Raw genomic sequence first — 27,268 nt, forward strand, 5'->3', positions numbered from 1 at the left:
ATGGACTTCCCTTGTGATGAAGCTTCTTCTTCTGGTTCTACTTTCTTGAATTATGGATTGCCATGATACCCGTAATCAAAACGTATACAGGGGTTGTCCAGAAGTCTGTAGTATCAGAAGTAATTTCTTCATAACTTAATGGTTGTAGTTGTTGCTCCTTATATATTCCTTCCAGTTCGTCTAAATGAATTTTCTCTAACTTGATTTTTCTATATTTCTTTCGACAATAATAAATGACAATGTGAATATTTGGAAGAGTAATTTAGTTCGTATTGAAATTATTTTCTTCATGTATGTAGAATTCGCATATTCTAAAATTGCTGGTTGAACGACGAGTTGATATTTTCTTTAGCAGGAAAGATGCTTCTTCTTCTGAAGTTCTAAGAATTCGACTGATACAATCTAAATACTTGCTGTAGAATTAGGAAATAAATGATTGTCTAACTTCCTGCACGCTGTATTTGAATACTGGATAATTTCTGAATATACCAACGGTAAATAATTCAAGAGATTTAGGAAACTCATTTTATACTTGAAATCCTTAATGCCACCTTAGTCAAAAACTTGTATTACACGGAGGTTATAGAATAAACCTTCTAGTACCTTCTTTTTTAACTGGTTACATGAAATGTTATCTATATTATATGTATAAATTGAAATTAAACAATTTTTCTCAACATAGTTTATTGTAGCAAAATGCAAGGATACACAATAATACAACAATAAGGCTATTTGCCATCATTTAGTTATTAAATCACAATTTAAAATCACAATCTTAAACGTAGGTGAATACAGTAAAAGTACGGGTGAATAAATTAATTTTTAAATGTTAAAATTTATTCCAACAAAAAACACAAATCGATAAAATATATAAGTATATCAAAAATTGGATGAGACAGTTTTCTTGTTTTACATTTACACAATATTCACGAGTCTATATATTTTATTCTTACAAAAACTATGCAACCGTTTTGGATTATTTGTAACACAAAGATCCCATAATTAACACGTTGACTGCCAACTACAAAATTAACCTTCCCGAGGAGATTTGTTTTGGATAATTTAACTAAGGAATAAAACTTTGAAACATAGCCTTCATTTTCTAGAACTTAATAATAATAAATAATTAAATAAAATTGTGAATATTTCCTTTGCATTTAACGTGTTAATTCGAAATAGGGAAAGTTTTTAGAAGGACAAACTGTGGATAAAAAATATGATCAGGGTCAACGTTAGACAGTGATGCCAATTAGTACCATTTTGTAAAGTAGAGAATTGAAAAAAATTCATAAGTATACTGAAAAAAGACCATAACTCAAAGTAAAGATGTTTCATAAATACTAGAGCTACGGGAACTCTACATAATCAATTTCAATGTTAAAAAGTGGAAGACGCCGAACGTTCTGGACGCCCAGTTGATAGCGACGCACCTTAAGCAATTGAAATGATTCACGAAGTGGTATAGGCCGATAAGGCAAACTTGTTATTTTCGATTACATCGAAAATTCTTGGCAGTTGAAGCAGTCTTTCCGTGCTTACTAGGTGAAGTACTTTATAACCAAATTAAGCAGTTGGAAAGTAGACATGAAGACAACAAGAAAACTGTCAAATCATTTTTAAATAAAATATAACATATTTGTATAACCTACAAAATTAAAAATGCACTATATTTAATACTGATTTTTAAGATTAGGGCGAGGTGTATAAAAGACACTTATTCAAACGCCAATAAAGAGTCCAGGAAAGGAAAGTTGTGATGAATTAAAAAATCAATTAATGTCAATTTAGAAGCAACAAATTTATATCACAGTTTGCAAATAACTTGTACAATTATATAAGTTTTTGATATCTTAACTGAAGTATTTTCGACAAAAGTACCGAAATACAAAGAAGGTTAAATCAAACAACGTAAAAACTTTACAACATCAATAAAAATAGTGAACAATTAGTGTTGAAAGTCTTAAAAATGCTGATTATAAATTTGCAAACCGTTCCGAGATCTGAAAAACATTTTTTTATATAAAAATGTAAATTCTTGCAGTGCTATAAAAATATCTCAACATTGTCACTAAACCTTATTTTACAAAACCGAAGGATCCCCATGCTCCCTTAACATATTTGTAAGAATTTAGTAGATATTTTAATACAGATTGTCAAGTATTTCATTTACAATGAGAGACAGGAGATAGTTGTATATTTACCTATGCTTCATTGTCATTTTCCACAATACGAATATATTATTCTAGATCTTGATTATCAGTAGAAAGAAATCAAAATAGCAAACTAAGAACATATTTGCAAATTTTCTTGTCTCATATCTTCACCATAGTCCATATTTATAACAAACTAATAATTTGCCAGACTGGACAGATTCCTATTTAAGAAAGGAAAAGTCAAGACAAGATCAAATTACGAAGAATTTCGCTTCACTTCCAAAAAGTTTTCTATTTGTTGGTTTTGTTGCTTTCCCTATGAATTATTTTTCTCCTTCGAATAAAAGGGGAGCATAAAGAACCATTCTCGTATTTATATAATATGTGATTCAATTTTCTTCAGCTTCAAAATAACATTACCGATTTTTTTTGTTGTTGACTCATTTTGGCACATTGTTTTTGTATTATAATTTATTCCAAACAAAAAATTCTTATTACTTTTGTAAAACCATATTTATTATATTCAATTTTAAGATGCTTCAAATCTTGATTATATTCATATAATCATAAATTTTTATATTTGTAATCAGACTATCAATAATAGAAGTTGAATTGATTCTACTTTCAACATGTTAGTTTAATTGAAATGGTAATAAATAATATGCTCATGAAAAAGTGCATTGTCATTGAGGAAAAACAACTTACTGATGGCATACACGAACAACATCACCTGGTAGAAACAAAATAAAAATTACAAAACCTTTCAAAAAGTTTGGGAAGTAAGCAGAAAACTTAGGCTCCAAAGTAAACAAAATTTATGTTCGGAAGTTGAACTCACTTGATTGGATAGAATGTCACCAACAAATACTAAACTTTGAGCTATCCACACACCTGAATCAACAACAATTTTTTTGATAAACTAGTCTTTTTCTTTTATTTATGTGTATATCGAAAATGGTATATTCAAAGTTTTGTGATAATAAGAAATTTCTTTAAAACTTTTAAAAAGCTCGTTTCTTTAGGATAGATTATATACATAATTCTTTTTTCTTGAATGTTTTTTATACAATTCACCAATATTTAAATATACATATATGTACACATAGTGCTAGGAAAACAACTGCTGAATATGGTTATATACAGAAAAAAAACTATTGGCGAAATCATTTTGCACTTTATACTTTCTTAACAAATACATTTAATTATCAAATATGTACTTATATAAAATCAAATTGAATTTAATAAAGTAGTACTAAAAATACGCTAGATCAGATCATGTAGTAAGTTTCTTTTAAAAAATTAAAATATTTCTGAGATTTGACCAAAGCTGGTACCATACATTCCAGTACCATTTTGGATTTTTCTTGCAACTAAATTGTGCCCAAAATATGTTATCTAAGCTAATTGGAAAATAGAGTCAGTAAAGAGTTAGGTGAAAGTTGCTGTGTTGTCAGATCCCAATTCCTCTCCTTTACTATCCTACTTTAAGTCATTTCTAATAAATTCAGGTTTACTTTATGAGTACGTTAGCATTTTTCAAATATCTTCCTTAAGATAAGTGCGACAATAACACTCCGTTATTGTAAAAATTAGATCAAAGAATTCGCTTTTATCATGGAAAAATTAACCAAACAATTACTATGTATGTGTTTTGCTCTGAATCGCCAAATTCGGAGCAATATGAAGACAATATTGCTTGCACATAGTGTAGTTCACCGCTGTCTTTATGTTATGTTTTTACCTTCAATTTCTGAAAATGATAACTTGGTTATCGAAACGCTGCGAGCGACAGTGTAATTGTGAATGTTAGTGTAAACAGTATGAGCATTCCAACAGTTCCAGAAATTCCAACTTAGTTACAAAGGTGTTGTGCAACGCAAATATGCTCCAAAAGACCACACGACCACTTAAAGAAGAAATAAAGTAAAGATTTGAAAAGAGTGCATGAAACAGTCGGAGGAAAGCAATCGCTTTGGGGAAGCGGCGATTGTTCCTTTTAAAAATGTATGTGAAACAATTAAAATGTTTATGTAATGTTTACGTAATCGAAAATCAAGTTAAAATATGTTATTTGATTTTTTGTTACCACTAAATTGGTCTAAATCATGTGTAAAGGAAATGAATCAAACTCAGACTTTTCTGATATAATTTTCCAGTCTAATTATTTTCAACGTCTCAAATATATTTTACCTAGGAATCCTATCCAGGAAATCCGTTTCTATAACTTTGTCAATTTTTTCTAAAACAGATTCCAGATGTTTATCATGTTGACGTTCACTATTATACATGTGGTCGCTAGAAGCGTGTTTACTGCAATCAGTTCTGTGCCTATTCGAACAAGTACTAAGTGTTTTGAAGAAACCGTGAAGATCTTTGAGTTGTGTTATGTTGTTCATCGTTAGAAGTAATTCGTTCCTATTCATTGGAAGGTAATCCTTGTGAGTGTCAGGATATTTCTTATCCATCAGATCTGCTATTCTAATGACATGGGGTAAAAATGAAACTTGATTAAATTGGTTGTTGTATTGTTTGTTCAAATCGTCGCCTACAAACGCCCAACGGTACCTAAAAACAGATTATAATTCATATTTTTTTTATTACAATATTGTTATTAGTATGATTGAAACTTTTTAAATTAAGATATAAATATTTGTGTGTCGTAACAATAGATATCAAAATACTTCAATCATCATCAATTGACTTCGATAGGCCTCAATTGATGTCAATCGATTTTAATTGACAAAAATAAACATCAAATGACCTCAATTGACATCAATCGGCTTCAATGGACGTCAATCGATAGGTGATTTCTCAATTCATATAAAAGTAGTTATCAAACTGATACTTTCAAAAATCGAAATTAGGTCAAAATGTCAATAATACTCGGTGATTTTTACTTACATTTGAAACTGTGGAAGTGTTGTTGCAGGTAAGAGGAGCGCCAAGTCCAACAATTTTGCTGTTGCTAATTGTAATTTCAGCCAATGTGGATGTCCTAATGCGTGAAGTCCATTGCTGCTATTTGTAGCCCAGCTTGCATCAAGAGAAGATAATAATTTTATATGAGAGCTATAGTCAAAAGTAGAATAGGAAAGATTATAAAAAAAGAAACACTGAAATGTTAAAAGTGAACAAATTGTAAAAAAAATTAATACAAAGTAATTAATTTTTCATTGGTTATAGATGAAGAGCAGGGGTTATTTTTTAGAAAAAATGAGGATTGGAATTAATATAGCTTTTATTTATTTTCAGAGGATAATAAATACTCAAATAAATTTAAAATTTGATTAAAAAACTATGCTCTTATTCTATACCCAATACTTATGAATTACATTGTATAACGTAACTAATGATTGTAAAAACATGATAAATAGGAAACTAATAAACTAAAATAATAATGATTTTTTATAAATCCATGTTTATGAAAAAAAAGTTTCATGAAATTAGATTGCTATAGAAAAAAAATTTCTCTCAAGTTCCAGTCATTATGTTCATTGGTTGCATCAGTAAAGATTCACGAATAATAATGTTGTTCATCACAATTTATCATTATTAAACTAACAAATGAAAACAGAACTGATAATCTGGATATACTTGTTGTTGGATTAAGAACATGGATTAGTAAGTTATTTTTCCATAATATTATCCACCATATTTAAAAATTTTCTTTTTCCCTCTTTTCAAAAACTACGGTGACTGACATCACCTTGTATAATATAATCTAATAATTTATTAAGTTACAGCTAAGCAATTGCATACCACTTTCTAAAACGACTTGAACTTGTATCGATGATATGCTAATAAAAATATACAAAAAACTGAAAATGGGATTAGTAGAACAACTAATTCTAATAAAAAGCATTGTCTCAACATTGACTCGAGTTGAGTCACATACGTGACGAAGACTTGACATGTCATGACAATTTTAAATTTAAAATTTTTACTGGCAGCATTTCTGGAAAGCTTCATCTGTTCTGGAGTGACCTTACCAATGTTAGGAATAGTGTCAAAACGTTTCCCCTTCATTTTTAAAAGAACCCAAAGTCTCTTGAACATATGGACAAGCATAAAGATTTTTAGCAAACAGAAAAAAATGCACGGTTTGTGGGGTGATGAAAAAGAAAGTTGTATCAGTATAGAACCACAAAGAGGCCTAACATCTCCGTTAATGAGTAGTATGACGATTCCATAGATGGACTGTGAAATGTAAAATAACCATATTGAGAATCAGAATATCTCAACTCAACAACAAAGATCCTGAAGATTACCTACAACCCAAAAGAAAATAGATGTTTATAGCTCTCGTGTAACAAAATTCTTTAAATGAAGAAATCAAAATTAAATTTCTGGAACCGTTTATCAATTGCACTTTCCAAATTGTAGTTAAGAAAAAAACTTTGTTATCAAAGCGTAGAGGTAGTAAAAGTTCATATCAATGTTTCTGATATTCACTGTGTATATTCACAGTATTTGTGAGGATCAAATTACTAACCAATCGTTTTGTATTGGAGTTGATTATAGGATAACATTGAAATTAAACCTTTTACAAAACCAGTCTACTTATTTAACAGTCATACTTCGTATACCATGTATATGTGATCATGTCACGTCCGCATCACATATGTGATATATGAGGCAGAAGAAATGTTAGTTTAGTATAACAAGCGTTAGTAAGGTAGATACAAACTTAGAATTATTTACCTGTTGTTTGATCTGTTTCATCCAGCCACCACAGCAAATTACAAACAAATAAATATGTTAATTGGTTCAAATAATGGAAGGGGTATACCAAAAATGTTTCATATTATATTTTAATTTAATATTTAAAATCACAAGTTGGTTGTTTATGTCGCATTATACCTCATTTAAGACATTCAAAAACACATTCTAGGCAAACGAAATTACTTGACTTATTAAGATAAAAACATGGGCACAAAGTTAAGTATACGACTAATATAAATGAATGTTAAGACATGCAAACTAATATTTAGTATACCAACCTCAACAAGTGGAAAGCTTTGCACGTAATAAAATTATTTCAACGACTACACGAAGAAGCAACGGAAATAGAATTTATCGAAATACGCTTATCAACTAACTTAAATTCTATATTTTTATTAATTTTTGATTGTATCACATTGAAAAGTAGGTGAACATAATTTATTATAGTACCCATTTAAAAAACATTGCATTTCATTATTAAAATAAAAAGTACACGTACCTAAATTCTTCAGTATCTGTCGATAATTCTTGTTCTATCTGTAGAAACACCTGCAGCATTTCACTAATTACAATCGGCCATAGAGAAGTAACGTGCAAGGGACTCATTCTCAATAATATCACCCTAAAACACAAAAATACTTGCGCTTGCACTCCTGGAACACTTAGTCTCAAACTACTCGTGAGTTGTTCTAAAAAAAAAAATAAAAAATTAAATTAATGCACATCAAATATTGCAAATTTTATAGATAACTGATTTATGCTATCAGTGGGATCACAAAATAATTTTGAATTAAAACAATACAGCGTTTTGAAGGATATATCAATATTGATCGATTAATTGATGATTGATTTAATTATATTTTCCTTGTTCCTTTTAATTGATTCATAAAATGTTTTAATGATTTATTCGCGGATTGATGCATTCAATGATTGAATAATCGGCCGACTGATTCAATAATTGAATAATCGACTAATTTATTGACTTGAATGATTGTTTGATCGGTTCATCGGTTGATTGATCCACTGACTAACCGATTCATTAATTGATTAGTTCATTCACTGATTGAAGATTTGATAAACCACATAAATGTTTTAGAGTGTCTTCTGGTCAGTGAACTAATTTTAATCTTATTACTACAAATTGTTGGTGCTTTTGTATTTTCTAATAGAAATTCACTGATAAAAATTATTTCCCTTTTCATTTGGAACAACCAAGTGGCCTATAGGGATATATTGTGAGGTGCGTATGAAATAATAACTCACCTTGTATGTCTGGCATATATTTAGCATATTGATCCATCTCACTGCAAAATATAACATAAGCTAAACGTTTTAGTAATTGAGCTTTTTGCTCGTATTCCTGTTCTCTTGATGAAAAAAGATTCAAGCTTCCACTTTGGTTCATCGAAACTCGATCTGAAACGAGTAAAATTTATAATATTCATTATCAAAATTGAATAAAAAATTCAATTACTCATCAGATCTCTGAAAGTCGTGTTGTCGTGAGTCATTAAATTGTCAACGATAATTCTCCAAAATTTCATACAGGTGTAATCCATCTGGAAAAGCGAATTATCTAGTAGCAGATCAAAAACGTCCTTTTTCCAAGCCTTTCTGGTGTACTGATAACTACTGAGACTGGATAATAATTTCGAACATGCGCTAAAACTTGGCATATTTTTCACAGTGTGAGTTTTTAAATAAGGTACTATGTTGCACATTAATGATACAAGTATGTTGTTAACTTTATCTTTTTCTGACGATCCGAAGCATATATCCAAAATGGGTGCCAGAATTTCTGAGAGTAACTGAAAAAAAAAACAAATTATGTAACGTTGGTCTTGAAATGTATATTGATTTAAAAGTTATTAATTTAATTGAATTTATCATTAAATTAATAGATTAGAAGTGCAACCTCAAGGTTTATAATGCCCCATATCAGAGCTGTTTCCACCATCTCTTGGTCTCAACTTCAACTAAAATTACCCCAATACAAAGCGTCAAAGATGTTTCTAGTCAACATCCCATTTATTTCCTTAGAAAATATCTGTATTGATTAGGATAAAATTTAAGTCCGTTGAAGCTGTGAAAAAGAAAACAGCTCACTTCCTGGATGAGCAAATAAAGGTTCACATGGAACATGGTGAGGAAAAAGGTAGTAAGCAAAAATGTATAAATTAGAAACATATATTTTATAGTGCCAGTTTTGTTATTTAAAGATTTTGAGAAAATTTATATAAATACCAAGTGCTTACCAGTTGTGCTTGGACACTGTGACTAGAATTTACAAATATATCACTGTGACTGCCACTTATAATATTGGAATCTTGCCCGCAATCTTCATCTTGTTCTTTAACTGCAAAATTTCTTCTCAACCATGTAGTTTGTTCTAAACATGAACCGCAAACTTGTGAAACACAATCTATCAACTATAAAAAAATTAAATATTCAAACATTGAATGAAAATATTGTAAACAAAGTATTCCGAAATCACATAGGGAAGGATATAAAGCTAAAAGAATATTTACAAGCACAAAAAGTATAATTGGTAGATAATATGAAATAATGTTACAATAGGTCGATTTGATTCAAATTAACTGATTTTTTTATTCATATCACGATTTAAACTTCTGTCGTTCTGCCATTTAAAGCAACATAAGATCCAGCCTGATGATTTTACAAAGAAGGCTGGCATTGCACGTAACCGAATTAGTTAAGGCAGCTGTACAAAAGCTTGGAGCTCTTCTAAGACCAAAAAGCTATATACTCCGCAACAGCTTAATGTTTATAGTATAATGTTACTGTTATAAAATCCACCTTATTGATTAAAGCTTAAAGATTAAACAAAAAGTTGACTCAAACATAACTATATTACCTTACCTTAGCAGTAACATCTTGTAAATCTTTTTGATCTTTCTTCTCTTCTAACGGACAGCATTTAATCATGATTTCATGTAAAATGGCGGCGAGTAGAAATTGAGCGGGCGGAGACAGAGAACAGCCTTCTCTAATAAGTGCAAGAAGAGAACCCCATGCCTCAAATAATTGTGTGGAAGATGCGTTACGCATGTAACTAAAACAAACATTCACTCGTTAGATTGTGATATTTAACACTATTAAATGTTTCTTAGATTATCATATTCATTTTTAAATCAACACCCATTATGCATTCACCCAAAGTATATGGCAAATAAATTTGTATTACCTTTCAAGTTAGAAAATAGATTTATATATATTCAAATTATGAGACTTACCAATAAAATAATTCAAGAACAGAAACATCTAGACAAATTTCAGAATTGAGACCTTCAGTCGGTGGAGGGTTTTTGATCACAGCTGTTACTGTTTGTACTAAATTATCTAACGGAATAACTCTAATTGCCAAAATCAAATAAACTAAATTGTTTTGGCTGGCATTCGGTTCGGGAAGCACCTAAAATATAAATAAAAATTATTATCAGATTTCATTAAACTGGAATTTATAGAATCAGTAAACACGTTTTTTATGACTCAAATTTAAGTGAATACTATACATAATGGCAATTAAATGTAACTTATAAATTGGAGGATGTCAAAAAATTTATTGAATTTGAGTTTTCCATAGTAAAATAAAAGATGAAAAAGAATCTGAAGTTTGACGGTTTTTACATGTTTTTATCACAGCGGCGATTTATTTGTATTGTTTTTTTTTCACCAATTTCTAGGCTTTTTCATTTATTTGTTTGTTTATTAACATTTTAGAATTATCGAGAAATTCCTTTCTGTTATAAATTCGTGATTTTTTAGCGGCGAAAAGTCAGTTTATAAATGAATGTCATAGTGAACAGTACAAAAAGTAACAAATGGATTTGTGTTAAGTTAATTATTATAGTCTAGTGTAAGTGTGTAAATTAAATAAGTAAGAGACGTTGCGTTGTATGATATTTTTTTAACCAAATGAATCAATTATGCTTACAATAAAATATGTTTGATATATTACTTACTGTTTTGACACTACTAAATGGGTTCCTTCTTTCATACCAAGTTACTGAAATTGCTGCTAGGAAACTGGAACTGTGATGCACAGAAATCGGACTAAGGAATTCTAGGAGTTGTTGTTTTACAATTTTAGAATGTCCATAAATTCCATTATATTCGTTTTCTATATTGACTATCGTCTGCCAAAGTTTCCCAACGCTGGAAATTATCCTAGGCATGTGACTGAGAATTGTCTTTCTGGCACTTTGATAATGATCCGAATTGTGTTTGGATGAAAAATTAATGTCGCTTCCTAACGGCGAAAAAAATACGTTGAATAAATTGTTGAATATTTCGCCGGGGTTCGATACTGTGGCGTTAGTATTGGCAGGTACATTTTGATTGGCCGTTTGCGACGAATCCAACAGACAATAATGGCAAATTATCGTCAAGGCTTCTAATAGCGTGACGGCGTAATCGGAACATATTTCTCCTTCCAATTCGATTTTATTATATTGTCCCGCTATTTCTTCTAAATTATTACATATTTGATGGATCACGCTAATGGAAATTTGTTTAAGGTTGTTACCGAAATAAGGTAAACAAGAGCTTATTAAATATAACCAATTACCATGAAGATATTTCAAATTTTGTTGTCTTAGGGCTGTCATTAGAGCCGAAAGAAAACTTTGTTGCTGTGGTATTAAAGTGGTGGTTGTTTCCCCGTTATTCGGACGAAAAACTTCATATTCTAAGACAATCAGCGAGTTAATTAAACGTAGAATTTGGATTTGATATGCTTCGCAGTGTTCCCCTAATTTATTGTCGTTGCCGAATAGCTGGAAGTTATTGTAGGCTAAAATTTCTTCTGCAAAAGTCATTTCGTCGTCGACGTTTCTAACGGAGACTAATAAACAGTTCAAAAGAATCTTCTGCATCTTGCATTTGATTAATAGATCGGCTATGTAACTAGAAAAACCTTTAGAATTTTCTCCTACCATGGTTATTAACTTTTTCGTTATTATGTTCAAAATTTCCAAACTCTCCAATTGTATCTTCAAATTACAATTAATTTCCTCACATATCGTTGAGCAATCCTCCAAAAAAGGTAAAAAAGTTCTCGAATAATTGAGGCAAATGGATATTATTACATCCAAAAACATGTAGCCTCGGTAAAAATTGACATGTTCGCTACTGAGTTCACCGGCAAATCCGTAACCCAAAAGTGATTTTCTGTGTCTCGCCAACAGATTCAGTATTTCATTATTTTTAAGGTTTTTAATGCCACTAGTCGCCAAACATTTTATGAATAATTGTTGATTGGAATTGATGCAATTTTTTAACGTTTGCAAAGCGTAAGTAATCTGGTTGGTATCGAAAAGGTCGTAGTACAGGCAAATATGTGAATGTATGGGATACAAAACGACATTTTTAGACGATTGGTGACACATTTTCGATCTGAGATCCAAATAAGTCGGTCTGGCGTCTATTTCATCCATACAATCGATACAAACTCTATCAACAATGTCGTTTATTATATCGGTAACAATGGATTTTTCTTCATTTTTCCTAAAAAATTCTTCGGCGCTTTTGCTTATTTCTAATTCAAAATTGGCGTGAAGATTATCGGATTCGGATATGCAGTAGGACCAACTTTGAACCAGAGTATTTTCGATATCCGTTGTTTTCGTTATATTGATCTGATCGTCGAAACTGTGAGATTTTGACATTTTCGCTACATTCACGTTATCGTTGATAGCTTCGATTATAACTCCATCAGCAATCGGTTCAATACTTTCTAATAGCAATTTAGCTCTATAATCTCTTTCGTTTTTGAGACTATCGAATCCAGAATCTCTTTCGCCGTTCGTCATACGGTCAGGTGTATAACTCTTGCTCAAAGAATCTTCATTACTTGTTTGAGTAAGATCGTTACTAGATGATAAACTATCCAACGAGGAATTGGAATCTTTTTTCGTGTAAGAACCATCCAAACCTATAGGATAAACTTCTTTAGAGCTCAAAGGATTGATGATTAGTTTCACATTTTTTGGAGCCTTTTCTGATTTAGGAGAAGAAGTTACTCCTTTGAAATCCCTATTCTTTCTTGTTACGACATTTGAATCTTCGTTTATACTAGTCGTCATATTTATTGCAGAAGACGATAAACGCTTTCCGGATTTCGCAAAAGTAAACCATCTCTTTTTCGACGGTTTGGAGCTGGGACTGTCCGTCACGTGATACATCAAGTTCCCGTTAACGTTACTAACGGCGTAAATTTTTTTCGATTGGATATTTTCCATTATGTGTTGTTCTTCTTTTGTTATATCGCTTTGTGATTCCGAATCTGTTATATTGACATGACGTATCGAAACTCTCGAAGTGTTGGAAGCTAAAAGTTTGAGTAGAAGAGGATTTATTATTCTGGATATGTCGTTATGTAACAAACTGTGTGTTACGAAAGATTCTGACAGCAACTGCAAATTTGGCGCTTCTTTATTTTGAAGATTATCCAGGATTTTTAATAGTGACCTATAACGAATTTATTATCAGATTAATCAGATCAGTCAAAAGGAAATAAACTTACTTATCAAAATTTCTCATGTTCGATTTTTTTGGAGGTATTTTAATATTCAGGTTTCTTCCTAAATGCCATAACATGAAGAATCGCTTAACGTGTTCTACGTTGATAGTTTCTTGAGTGAGATAACTGTTAATCACGTTTTCTACAAACATTGCGTTATCGAATATGTTGTGTATTTGATATAATAACGTTACGCATAATATTAATTGATTTTGATCGTTTACTATTCCTAGTAAATTCCATAAAATTTTGCACATTTCCTAAAACAATAATAGAAAGTGTTGGGAAGTATTTCTAGTGGTATGTACGGACAGTGCTGCACCCTTATGACATATAATATATTAATACATTTGCCTTAACAATGAAAAAAACTTTGTTTTTCAAAATATTCTCCATTAACTTTAACAAACTTTTCAAAACGTTTGTACCAATATTTAAAACTCTTTTTAAATCAATTTGTATGAGTATTTTTTTTTTATTGATGTAATTTTTCATCATATCTTTTGCAGTATTCTAATATAATTATTGGAAGGAAATTTTTTAATAACAGTGTTTTTGGTATGGTATGTAATTTCAGTTGAAATCATTTCATATGCATACAAATTTGTGTGCACAGCATTTATTATTTATATTGATTGCCTACCTCTATTATATTCGTATTTTCTTCAATATATTTAACATGTATTATATCTAATATTCCTGTAATTAAAATATTAGAACTGCCGTCCGTTCTTCTATTATATACGGCATTGGTTGCCAGGCTGAAAATTTCTAAGAGCGTATTCATAGCAGTTAATTGGTTTTCTCTTGATGAATCACTGCAACAGGCCACCTAAAATTAAATTTTTTCTATAACTAAATTAGTATTTCAAAATGGAGTATAATAGGTGTTAAGGTTTTATTGTATAACTTCCTGCTATTTTTATTAATCATTTTTTGATGAGAAATAAGAGTTAATTCTGCTTTGTAGCAAAATATTATTATCAAGAACCGATCCAAGATATTGATTATAGTAAATATTTTTACAGTGCTCTAAACCGTCCAAGTTTTGATCAACTTTGGATCACCTATAAGGTGATATGATCTCTTCAGTATTAAGGAAGAATCTGGGCTTTGTAGAGGATTAGAAGCTGTTGCAGAGTATATAGCTTTTTGGTCTTAAAGAAAGCTTCAAGTAAATCCATTCCACCACGTGACTATGCCAGTTCATATCGCTCCCAACTTCACCACCAAACACCGACTGCAGTTTCAGCCTTGTTGGTAAAAGCAGCAACCTGGGCTGCATTGAACTCGGCTTCCACCCCAATCTAGAGTGTTTTCAATGTATTCAAGATTGTTATTTGGGCCCTTTGTGCCTCACTTAGCAGTTATTAGGTAGTAGACGTAGAGTTAACGCTGTTATTATCGTTACCAATCCAGGAGAGCAAGTAAAATATGTTCAACTGGTTTCAGCATATTCGTCATCACCATACTGATTCCTGGAGTATTTTATTTTCTTTATTGACGCTGTTCTGAGCAAGTGGAGCATACCACAATAAAAAACTAGCGCCCGAAGCAATCCTACACCTGAGCTTTGGCGTGAAACCGTTACGATCTCATCATAATGGAGATTTTACATGTTCGGTGAATGAAAGAATTACTTACCGTCATCAGAATTTCTACCCAAGTAGGCAATTTTAAATGATCTTCCTCCATTTTTAATAAATTCGGAAATGCCGAAAACTCTAAAAGTATATTTGATGCTATTCCCATAGCCTGTTCGTAAGCGTTCCCACTAGTTGATAATGTTGAAAAATGTGGTGTAATCTTGTTGCGCTTTATAAAATTATTTATATCAATAGGTGTAAAGTCAGTTTTATCACTGTCATACAAGCATGCATCTAAAATAAAAATTATACATGGTTACAAAATTTTAGTCGATAAGAAGATGTATGATTTTATCAGCAATGTGTGCTTTAAAAGAGATTCTTCTTAAAAATAAACAAGGTTGAACAGATTATGCTACTGCTATTTTCTGTGGCCCACTCTGTATAGTTGAATACTTACTAAAATATACTCACCTAATAAATTTACTAAAGAGCGAGTTCTGCTACTTTTGTCGCACTTTAGAGATTGAATAATTTGATCAATATCAGTGTCAGGTAAAAGTTTAATTTTGATGAAATCCACATAAAACGATTTGTACTCTTCAAGGCATTTAATGAACTGTTGATTTTCAATGGCTGTTATTCTCGGTGTAGATTCTACGCTTTCTGTAACCATTAATGGTCGTTTTTCAGGTATCGGTGTCGCGTTTTCGGAACTAAAGGAATCATCTTCGTTTTTTGACTCATCGAGCTTGGATGTAGATTTGGATTTTTTGTTTTTACTCTTTTTTTCTATTCTAGGACTAGTTTTTTTCTTAGTCATTTGGTTACTGTACGATCTTTCCCTATTATTATTATTATTTTCTCCTACTGTTAATTCATTTTTGTAATTTAAATTTTCGTTGATCTTTGAATCAGATTTACTTTTTTCTAACATTCGTAGATCTCCGTTATCTAATTTCTCTTCAAAGATCGTGCTATTTTCCATAGTTTTCTCTATGGAATCTCCAAATGAAGAATCGAAACTTTGATTAGAAGCGTCGGAATTGTTTTGCTTCAAACTGGTCGGTTGGATTTTATTTAAAATTTTAGTACAAAGCTGTAAAGTCTCTTCTATTTCGTATTGATTCAGATCTATAAGAGTGGATTTTAACGTTGATATCAACTTCCAAAATAAATTCGGTAATATATTATTCGTATTTTCAGCGTAAGCTTCTATAGGAATTATGTTAAGCAAAAAATCTGTCAAGATGCAAAGTTCTAATATATGCGGTGATCCGCTACCGATATCACAAACTTGTTTTCTTTCCCTATATTTGTAGATTTTAATATTTTTAGCGGCCTCTATGAACAGTTTCTCTATGTAGGACCATATGTAATGTCTTTGGAGTGTGTTAAATAAAAGATTTGCGTTCTTTATTACTTCGGGGCAGTTTTTTAGAACAAATTGTTGATTTAACACATTGTCATCGTTTTTTAAACTGGTCAAATCACCAGTAAATGATACACACCGAACGGTAGTATGTTTATTTTTTTGTTGGTGCAAACAGGAGAGATACAGAGTCCTGAAAACATCACATAATATACCGTCTAAGATTACTGCACCAATCTGAGGTTTGTCGAATAACGATATAAGTAATCTGTATGGTTTTATATCGATTGGTATTTCGGTAGTACATTTTTTCAAAATTATTTTCAGTGCGTCGTTTAACAAACCGTAAGCTAATATGTGATGCCCGTGGGGCATACTTTCTTCCAATTCTCCTTCTATTTGAAGCACCGGTATATTATTTACGTCATTTCCAAGAATCCACGAATATAAGCGTCTGAAAACAGTAAATTGTATATTAAATATTACAAAACGAATTCCTCGACCGAGGTATGAAGAAAAAATATTTTTCAAACTTGAACAAATATTTACCTATTTAAAGACATATCTCGTCTCAATATTGTCGTTAGAGCCGCTGTCACTAATCTGACCATATCTGCATATAATAATTGTTTGTTGTTCATTGGAAAACAAACCATCAATAGATCGAGTGCAGATCTTTGCACCAATACACTTGAATCTTGAACCGCTGCACATAAACCTGAAACCTAAATTAGAAAATTATATTTGATACACAGGAAAATACTTTCAAGGTGGCAGAAAAGGACTTCATTGAAATTGTTTGAGTACAGACCCTTAAAAACTGAGTGTCATGGAGATAATAACTTACCATTAACCCTATATCGTTTCCCATTAAATAAAGCTGATCTTCCATTGATAACTTTCTACTGTAATGGGATAATACATAACTAATGGCTGGTAGACGAACAGGACTGTTATTTGCCACACATTGCCAAATGCATGTGTAAAAATAGGGTGGATCCACACCTTCACAAACATTTTCTAGAAGTAAATTGGTCCTGTAACGAAAAATAAAAACAAACTTTTGTCCATAAAACAAGTTTATCAAAAAATCATATGGTTAATAAGAGTAAAGCATAAAATAATACAATTAAATCTCCTAGATATGTGTAAAACAATTCATAGTGTTTACAATAAAAAAGGAAATTCTAATCATGTTCCAGCTACTTTACCAACTTCGTTCTTTCATAAATAAACTTAGTGCTATGAAGAAGCAATATTTGAGGATTTAAATATTATATTTGATGTAGTTGAGAATTCGATTCCATGTTGTATTAGTGAATCAAATGTAAATTGGTGACTATTTCTCTGGTCATGTGTTGTATAAGAGACACAAAAGGATTTTTCGGAAACTATAATTTCTGTTTCAAATACATCACTTATCAGCTGATTGCGATTCCTAACTCAGAATGAGATATAGAGCACGGTTTTTGAACTTCTCAATCAATTTTTAGGTGGAAATTTCAAATCTAAAATATCATCTACAAGAATTTCTTATTTTGTTACTTTTTTGTGCGTTAATTCTCCCATGCTATTTATTTAGTGGAAATAAAAAAATAAAACGTTATCAAATGAAATTATCATTTTGTTACATCATATAGTTGCAGATTCAGTTTTAAGAGTACAGGCTTATACTTCAATATTTCTGACAATTTTTAATGTAAAAAAAAGTTCACATAAATGTATGATATGTACGGAAAGTTCCACCAAGGATACTACCAATCATAGTTAAATCTGTAAATATTTACATCAATCAGTTATCAATATTTATATTATCTACAAGACTGGTGTAGATGTAGCTCAAATATTAATGAATAAATAAAAGTCTTACAACAAACTTTATTTATTTTCGTGGATATTGTACCTACCGGTCGAAGTGATCAGTCCCTGTATCAAGTCCTAATAATACACCACTAAGAAACCCACTTAATGCTGGTCGTAATCTGTCTCCCAAAGGTATAAAATGTGTTTCATATATTGTTAATAACGTTGGTCGAATATTCATAGCTGCATGTCCCATAAGTGGAAAAAGACCTGTAAATATTAATATTAATGCTATTGGGAATTTTGACAAATATTCCAAATTTAGAGTTGTTTAGCATCTGATTTTCAAATTAGTCTTTTTATATTTTTCCTTGAGGATGTACCTATTCTCCCAGCTTGTGTTTTCAACTAAGTTGTAACATGTTCTTTCAGCTAGTCATCATAATTGAAATTGTGACCACCAAGGAAAGATTTTAGGTGTAAGAAGAGATAAAAGTTGCTAGGAAAAAGGTTCAAGAAGTACAAAAAAAGATCAAACACGTCCAAACCAAATCCAAATATATATATATATATATATATATATATATATATATATATATATATATATATATATATATATATATATATATATATATATATATGTATATATATATATTTGTGTATATTGTTTTGTTAATTTATAAAGTAGTTATCGAACTTTGTTGATTGTGCTACCTCTTCACCAACTTCGACTCTAAGAATAGCATCCATATGTAGTTTATATGATGACTGCATAGGTAAAAGAATAGGAAAATTTTGGAGATAGCTGATAACTCATTTATTACAAAAACAGTACTTTTTAATTATATGAATGGTTTTTGAGAAATATGTAAATTTAAAGATTTTAATAGTTCATTTTAGCAAATTTTCATGCACAGTATTGAAAACCAATTACTGGTTATAAAAAAATAACTTTTTTCTGTGAGGGGAAAAAAGTTTTACATTTTATCTCTGTTGTCAGGTAACAAAATGTCATTTTCTATGAAATTATTTTTCCTCTGGACCACTAAGAGTCTAATACTTTTTCCCTTTATAATTAATAACTATTATTTCAAGGCTAAATATTGGGCTGAAATAAAGTTAAGCAAAATAGAACCTAAAGTTCTTTTATAAAAAGACATTAGCAATGACTATCAAGATTTGTTTCTCATTAACATATAATTTTCATATTTTCTTTTCTGCTAAGTTCAGTACATTTTGATAAACAAGACCATAATTTGTTATACAAACCTTCATCAGATAGTGTAATGTATGATTTGGGTACTGTTATTAGTAGAATTTGTAATATATCCCATCTATTTGTCCCACTCTTCTTTAATTGTTGATATCATTTAATCAAATAATGAAATTGTCAATAAGTTAATCTATCAGTTCTTTTTTCAATAGCAAAGTTAAGAACAATAAAAATAAGCTTTATAAAGTTTCAAAACTGACATGTTATATATATTTATATATACATATTATATATATTTATATTGTTTCAAGTATTGATCCATATTCAAACTTCTTTTAGATCTTTGGTATTCTATTCTTTATTAACGATTCATTCAACAAAAAACAAATACCTGCACTGTATATAAATAGGTCACAGGCTAATCTGTTGGTTCCCATACACCTAAATATGATGTCGTAAGTTTCTAATGCTTTGAGGTGCACACCTGATGGTAATGCTGGATGCATACATTGTGCTAACCTTTTACTAATTTTAATTCGTCTTGGTATAACAGGAAACTTTGTGTAGCTCAATAATACCTGTGAATGAGAAAAAATTATCTAAAACAACTATTATCAATTGTAAAATTATAGATAAGCTTAATCATTTTTAGCTTAACCTTAGAAACTCGATTGTAACTGTTTATTCAACTTATTCTTGTTTATGATTATTTGTTTTTGTTAACTTAACATTTCTTACCTTGTTTAATTTTCCTAATGCTGATATAAGATCAGCCCATTCTGATGTATATTCGAAATTTTTTAACGCTTTGTCAATAGCGGCTACATACAAACGATATTTCGAGTCTTTCATTAATTCATACTCTTCCATGGCCACTGTAGTCATCTTTTAAAATAATAATGTTGCATATGTTGAAAAATACATACATAGGCATTCACAATAATTTTAATGCTACAGTAAGGTTGTATATTTTCATGTTAACACTGTTTCTGTTCCTAAATTTAGATCAGTAGTCTCTTAGCAATAACTTCTTTAGATATACCTGAACATGTTTATTGTTCACAAAATTATTGCACTCGGTTATTTCTCACAATATATTACATATCATTAAAACTTGATATTGTTCAAAATTAAAGTTTAGGACTTGCGTCCTAACATACACAGTATTTCACAAATCAACTACACATTTCTCTCTTATATTTATCTTTAATCAGTGTGATACTATTTGACATAAAATGTCATATGTTATCAAAATAGTTGGCTGTAAAACCTAAAAAGTACTCTTAGCTCAAAACATTTGATTTTGATGGTATAATCCAATTATGTGAAGTCGTTATCAAAAGTGAGAAGCAAGTATTTTAAAGGGCGCAAAGCCACGTTAACTCAAAAAAATTAAAGGTATTTTATTTTGAGTTAATGATTAACAACATAAGGGCCACTACGAACCATCATCTCTATTTTGAATATGAATTTTTTTGCTTGTCTTTAATAGGAACATAGATAAAATAACAATATTTGTTTATCTATTGAAAATAGTTTGGGGTAGCGATATACTCTCCACTTTAATTTGACATATGTTAATAACATTGCCTGCGTATTTCAAAACCTGACAGTATTTTATAAAGCATATGTTATCTCTTTAATTCTGTTAATATTTAAATATGGACGAGCAGAATATACCAATTGACATCAATACTGCAAAATTATTGGACTGGTTAATCAGCAGAAGACATGTGAAAAATGACTGGCAAAACAATATATTGAAAATACGAGAGAAAATTAATAATGCTATTCAAGATATGCCAGCTGATAAAGGTATCATAAAACTTCTATCTGGTCAACACATCAACTATTTTCATTGTTTGAAAATAATTGAAATTTTGAAAGAAACTGAAGCAGATACGAAAAATGTATTTGGTAGGTATGGTTCACAACGAATGAAAGATTGGCAAGATGTAATTTCTCAGTACCAAAAAGATAATGTCTATTTGGCTGAAGTGGCACAAATGTTGATTCGAAACGTAAGTTTTGAAATACCTAGCCTAAAAAAGCAAATTGCTAAATTGGAACAGAATCAATTGGAATGTGAAAAGAAAATAAAGGATTATTCTAGAATTGAATTAACCGCACAGAGAGAATTTAAAACCTCATGTGATCAATTGAAAATCGAGGGGTGTAACATTAAAAGAGAACTACTGGAATTACTGAAAGATTTACCAGAAATTTATCAAACTGCAACAGAGAGGATAAAATTAGTTGAACCAGCTGTTGAACTCTACAATGAATTTAATAAGTATTTATCGGCCAAAAAATCCAATGATAACGTACTACCTGTATTGGAGTATTTGATAAAATTTGGTAACACAACAACATATGAATATATTTATGGGGAACAACCTATTGTGATAGAAGAAACTTCTCCTGATATACCTTTGGATAGTAGTCCATCAGAAAGTGATAAAATTGATTTTGGTGATATAGATTTTGGAGATAATGTAACCAAAATGAATATTGATATAGACAATGAAGATACTATTGATTTTGGAGACAATGGAAATGATCAAAATATTGACTGGGGAACAAATAATTCAGAAGAAGGTTTTGAAATAGTTAGCCATGCAGATTTGGATATTAATTTGGAAGAATCTGGAATTGTAGTAGAAAAAACTGGACTAGATGGAGGGGTAGCTAAAGGAGAAGAAGCCTTAACTATATTAGATAATCCCAAAATTCAAGAGCAGGTAATCAATAATCTCGTGGAATTAAGTGCATTCATAACAATGAGATTATATGAGATGATGAATGACACAGATATGCTTGCAACAGCCCAAATGCAAGAAGCTTCCACCACAATTCAGATGCAAACTATCGAATCAATTACTGCTCTCAATGATTATATTAGTGTTGCTTTAGAACAGTTAACAAATAAAAGAACTCAGCATTTGCACAACATAAAACATTCTCCTAAATATGTGGATATATTAACAGCAAATCTCAATCAAAAATTAACAAACATCCAAAAAATGAAAACCAATAAAAAACTATTAGAAGAGAAAATTAAATCATTGGGCCAAGAGATTAGAGATATTGAACCCATAATAAAACGTTTAATTGAACAATCAAAACAATTACAAAAGGATATTCAAGATGATATTTCAAAAAAGTATAAAGGAAGAATAGTCAATCTTACTGGAGGAGTAAATGCATTATGAATATTATTTACATCTAAAATGTAATATGCTTTGAATAAATTGTAAATAAAAGTATATTTTAAGGAGTTTTTTAACAAGGATATTTTATTTGAAATGCTAGCATACTGTAGTGAGGTAGTACAGTACTTTAGTCTGTGTTAATGATTTCATGTCATACTGTTGGTTTAGGAAGTTGATGCTTCCAATATTGAAATAATTTTGTAACTCAAATTTTGCAAAGGAATGAATTAAGGTAATTTCAATGACCAAAGTCAGTTTGAATTTTTCATTTCTTAAAAATTCTCACCTGAATTTTGTAGTTTACTTCAATATAGGGAGAAATATTCAGGCTAAACAGAATGGATCAGAATGTTTTGTAAAAATCCTCTCCGGTATACCTGGTAGCAGGTTTTAGGAAAAAACAGGATATCTAGGACTAGGATATCATTAAGAGGTTTATAAAAAAAGGTGAATTGGAATTACCTGGATCAAGGAATTTCTCTTGAAATATTGGGGTCATATTGAATCTTTGCTCCCTTATTCAATGGTTTGTGTACATTCTTTGAAATATTAAATAACAACTGTCGTTCTCTGCTTGTTTTTAATTATACAAGGATTTTTATGTTTGTGAAATTTGTCGTCGATTCTTATATTCTACACTAGGAATTTTGGATTGTAGTTGAACAGCTAATGCGTCGTGAGAATATGTATACTTACAAAACGAGTTTTATGTAGTGGATTACTGGAGAAAAGCCAAGACCGTACCTACCGTTATCGCATCATTGTTATTCGCTCGATAATCGCGTTGCTGGGTAGAGTATGCGTTAAGTTACTCCTTGCAAGCTTATATGAGGCGTTTACTATATACTGGAATTTGAACTCTGTTCGAAGAATATATAAAATACTATATAGCAGACCCGGCCACGCGTTGCTGTGTCTGAGTGATTTGATTTGAAATAATTCTAATGACAATACAATTGCTCTCTCATCTGCTTGTTCAATGAAATTATATTGGCATCGAGTTGTTACACGCTCTTCACAATTGTCCATAAAATAGATCTGAAGAAATTTTGGATCTTCATTTGGCATTGGCTTCAATGATCCAATTTTATAATATACCTGGCCTTGAATTTTGAATGTTGTCCCAAAATTACGACGCCGAGTAATTGATGTCTGGTTCATGATTAAATGAATGACGAACAAATGATCAACGTGTTACTGCGCGGATGGTTCAATGATTTTCTCGGTTTTGTTCTCTATATGAAATCTATTTGTTGTTGACGTGCCACCCTAGTTCTCAATGCATTTTCTTGTCGACGATTATCACGCTGTTCTCGTGGACGAATTTCAGATGTGCGAATTCTATGAGCTACATTTCTTTCTACTCTCTGTTCGACTGGTTCATGAGTTCTTTCAACACGTGCACATCGAGTCTTCTTGCTACGGGCATTAAGGTTGGCCAAAAAGAAGAATGATTTGAAAGAAGCGACATTAAGTGGTATAGGCAAAATAAGACATTTATAGTGTGTAGTCTAAGAAAATATAACACATTAAAGTGTGGCGCCATCTATGAGATGCAAAGGACAAAATTTTACAGTTCTCTGTAAAGAAATTCGCTTAAGGCGCCATCTGTTCCAGACTTATGGAAACTACGATTAATAACAACGTTGATGATCAGTTTATTATTAATTTTTAAAAATTTTGCATTTGAAGTTCTCCAAATAAAAAAAATTCAAATATTGAGATATGGAAAATTCTGTGATGATTTCCATCTATGTATCTATCATCAAAAGTATTTACTCAGGACACAAATTAGCAAATTGCGTCACTTATTCTTGAACAGGAAAGTATCGAAAAAAACACGTGGTTACTTGTATTTCTTCATGGAGATTCCGAAAATCATCAGTTTTCGAATTTGAACAATGGTTTTCGTGAAAATCCAATTTTCTCCTCTTGATTCACTTACCGCCATCTGCCCGACAAGACACAAACTTTCCTCTCTACTATACAGTGAGAACTGTGTGGAATACAAAGTGTGATTCGGACATTTTGGCACAGAGGACGCACATGTTTTGTTGCGCCAGTCATATCCGCAACCCGTTATACAACTCGCATAGATAAAAAATTCTTTTGAAATGGAGCATCAATCCTTTTAATTATTCTATGATTTCACGATTTTATCGCTGTCTACCGAGCGAAGCCGGAAACTAGATTTATTTCAAGTTCCAAAATATTAGCTCCATATGTATATAGAACAAAACAAAACATTTTTGTTATCTTGGTTTCGAGAATTCTGTGATTTTAAAATTTCTCATAGTTTAGGGTGGTCCTATCTCCAAATTAAATAAACATTCTGAAAGGATTCTGTTGAACGTTTTCTCATGAATACCAAAAATAAGTTCGAAATGTAAAGTAGGTAAATAACCAAAGGTATCTAAGAAGGGTCTGCACAGTCATATCAGCAATAAATCATCAATATAAAGTAACCAAACTATTTCACAAGCAGAAAAAAGGGGTTTTACAATTGCACCGCACCTGTTTATCTTCAAATATAGCGAATATGAACCCAAGGATATAATATAAAAAGAATATTTCTAAAATAAACACACCAGACTCCATTATAAACCATTAAAAATATTGAATACTAAACACTCTACCTACACTATAAAAATTTTTTTGTAGAATAAAAAGAAATAAAAATGATGTGAAAAACTGAATCAAGTGCTCAATTTTGGGTATTTTCAAAACATATATGACAAAGCAAAGATGTTTTATCATCTTGTGCTGTATTTGAATGTTTATCGATAATATTAGAAAATAGAAAAAACACAATGTAATGTTGATACTATGAATTTGAAATTTCCTAAATAACGATCGAGCGGACATGGAATTTTGCAAAAAAATAAATGTAAAAGGATCATAAAAGGTTCCATTGAATGTGATGTTTCTCGAAAATAGATAATTTGACATTTCGGCAACAATAAAAGTATAATAAAGCTGCAATTCCTCATAAAATATTAAATTCTTTCAACTAAATACCAAAATCAATAGTACTCACCAATATGCTAAAAATAATTTGTGTAAGACTATTGAGAAATAGCATTATTTGATCATAATAAAAATACTTTTATTATTGAGTTATTGATTGTTTTATCTACAGGACGTTCCCAAAATAATCAACAAAATCAAATAGACGATCTTTGAATAATAATTGAACCATTCTAAATGATCACATTTTGAATTTATCTCGAACTATACAGGTTGTTGCAACGCCTTTACAAACCAAACATATTATTTTGTTAGATGGGAGCCCTTGTATAGTATACCGGGTTGATCACATTTTTTGTACAAATGGTAATAATTACGGTTTACAATTAATTTTAGCAATTTTCTTATAAACTTAACGTATAGGGAATACAAAAAAAATAGAGTGTGAGACATTTTAAAGAAGATCGATTTTCGGCTCACCTTATATATAAACTGACAAATAATTACAATTAAATCGACTACGAGGATATCGTATCTTATTAAGAAAGTCAGGTTAATTCTTTTTGTTTTAACGTACAATCAGTTACAGAGGGTTCTTTTATTTACCTACGATTTTCATATAAATTTTTTACACGCCTCTCAAAAGACTGAAAAACTTTAATATCATTTTTAAAAAATTACGTTTCGCTCGTTCGAGACAATTTCAAAGTATGGATCTCAAAGACATCTAATAAAATGTTTTTGATACGTATTAAAATAAACTTCTAATACTCAACTTTTTAACAAATTTTTTTTAATAATTTTCTATTGGATACAAAGAGAACTAAGCACTTAAACAATGTTTCCTAATGAAATTAATACTCAAAATTTATGAAATAGCTATTTAATAAGAGATGGCGCTATTGGGCATTCGACCATCATTCACTCTATGAAGAGTATGTAATTCAATTTTTAGAAGTTTCTATTTATAATTCCGTGATGGTGTACACATTATTTAATAAAAATATATTTCTTCATTCTGACATAACTTTGGTCTTAATGAAAAAATAAATTGGTGTGAAAATAACGGACGCCATCTTACTTTCAGTTTTGTAAATAGGTGACAAAAAGCTAAGAACGGAGACATACGGAAAGGCAGAAATTAATATTGAAATTAGCTCAGTATGAGCTTCTGTACACAGATAGCGCAGCTAGTCCTAAAAATCTAAACCAAATATACGTTTTGGAGTTTTTGTAAGTAGAATAAGCGACGCAATTTGATGATTTGTGCCCAGAGTAAATACTTTTGATTTCAAGATAAAGTTGCGCTTTTCCATTTTGCAAAACCCATTCGTGACTACTTCGTTACTCGGTTAAAATAGATACGTAGATGGAAACCACTACAAAAATTTCCATATCTCAAGCTTTTGGAGTGTTTTTTTTGTTTGGAGAACACTTTGAAATGCAAAATTTTCAAAAATAAACCGACAAAAGTTAAGGTTGTGAAAGCAGCAGAGCAAACTTTGGTATTCCAAAAGCATAATATGAATAACCGTCCTAGTCTTCAGATCTGGCACCTTCTAAACATTATTTTTTTTTAAATGATTTCATCTATCATCGTACAGTTTAAAGCAAGTAAAAAATTCGTCGCATCCTCGCCCGGCGCGAGAGACTATAGCGCATTTTTACCGTTAGGAATGAGTAAAATAAAACAAGAGAA

General features: G+C 30.6%; 2 protein-coding genes and 1 long non-coding RNA gene across 3 annotated transcripts; 2 read left to right on the plus strand and 1 right to left on the minus strand.

The window, feature by feature from the left end:
* Positions 1-667: 667 nt before the first annotated feature.
* LOC130452522 (protein dopey-1 homolog) lies at positions 668-20,637 on the minus strand. Its single transcript, XM_056791853.1, has 18 exons — positions 20,129-20,637; positions 19,782-19,968; positions 18,282-18,447; positions 17,222-17,411; positions 16,924-17,099; positions 15,477-16,828; positions 15,061-15,296; positions 14,060-14,248; positions 13,420-13,676; positions 10,859-13,364; positions 10,130-10,308; positions 9,756-9,948; positions 9,131-9,304; positions 8,350-8,683; positions 8,139-8,291; positions 7,375-7,564; positions 5,055-5,222; positions 668-4,718 (listed from the first exon to the last, which is right to left on the minus strand). The coding sequence occupies exons 1-18, from the start codon at positions 20,273-20,275 to the stop codon at positions 4,340-4,342; spliced, it is 7,176 nt and encodes a 2,391-aa protein (XP_056647831.1). The 5' UTR covers positions 20,276-20,637; the 3' UTR covers positions 668-4,339.
* Positions 4,992-6,704, plus strand: LOC130452523 (uncharacterized). The gene is made up of 2 exons (XR_008910977.1): positions 4,992-5,082; positions 5,135-6,704. It is a non-coding gene; the product is annotated as an uncharacterized LOC130452523 (long non-coding RNA).
* A 51-nt stretch (positions 20,638-20,688) lies between the features above and the next one.
* LOC130452524 (CDK5RAP3-like protein) lies at positions 20,689-22,676 on the plus strand. Its single transcript, XM_056791855.1, has one exon. It carries the CDS (start codon positions 21,052-21,054, stop codon positions 22,600-22,602), a length of 1,551 nt encoding a protein of 516 aa, XP_056647833.1. The 5' UTR covers positions 20,689-21,051; the 3' UTR covers positions 22,603-22,676.
* Positions 22,677-27,268: the final 4,592 nt, after the last annotated feature.

The sequence above is a fragment of the Diorhabda sublineata genome, chromosome 1 (genome assembly GCF_026230105.1).
Source record: "Diorhabda sublineata isolate icDioSubl1.1 chromosome 1, icDioSubl1.1, whole genome shotgun sequence".
NCBI lineage: Eukaryota > Metazoa > Arthropoda > Insecta > Coleoptera > Chrysomelidae > Diorhabda > Diorhabda sublineata.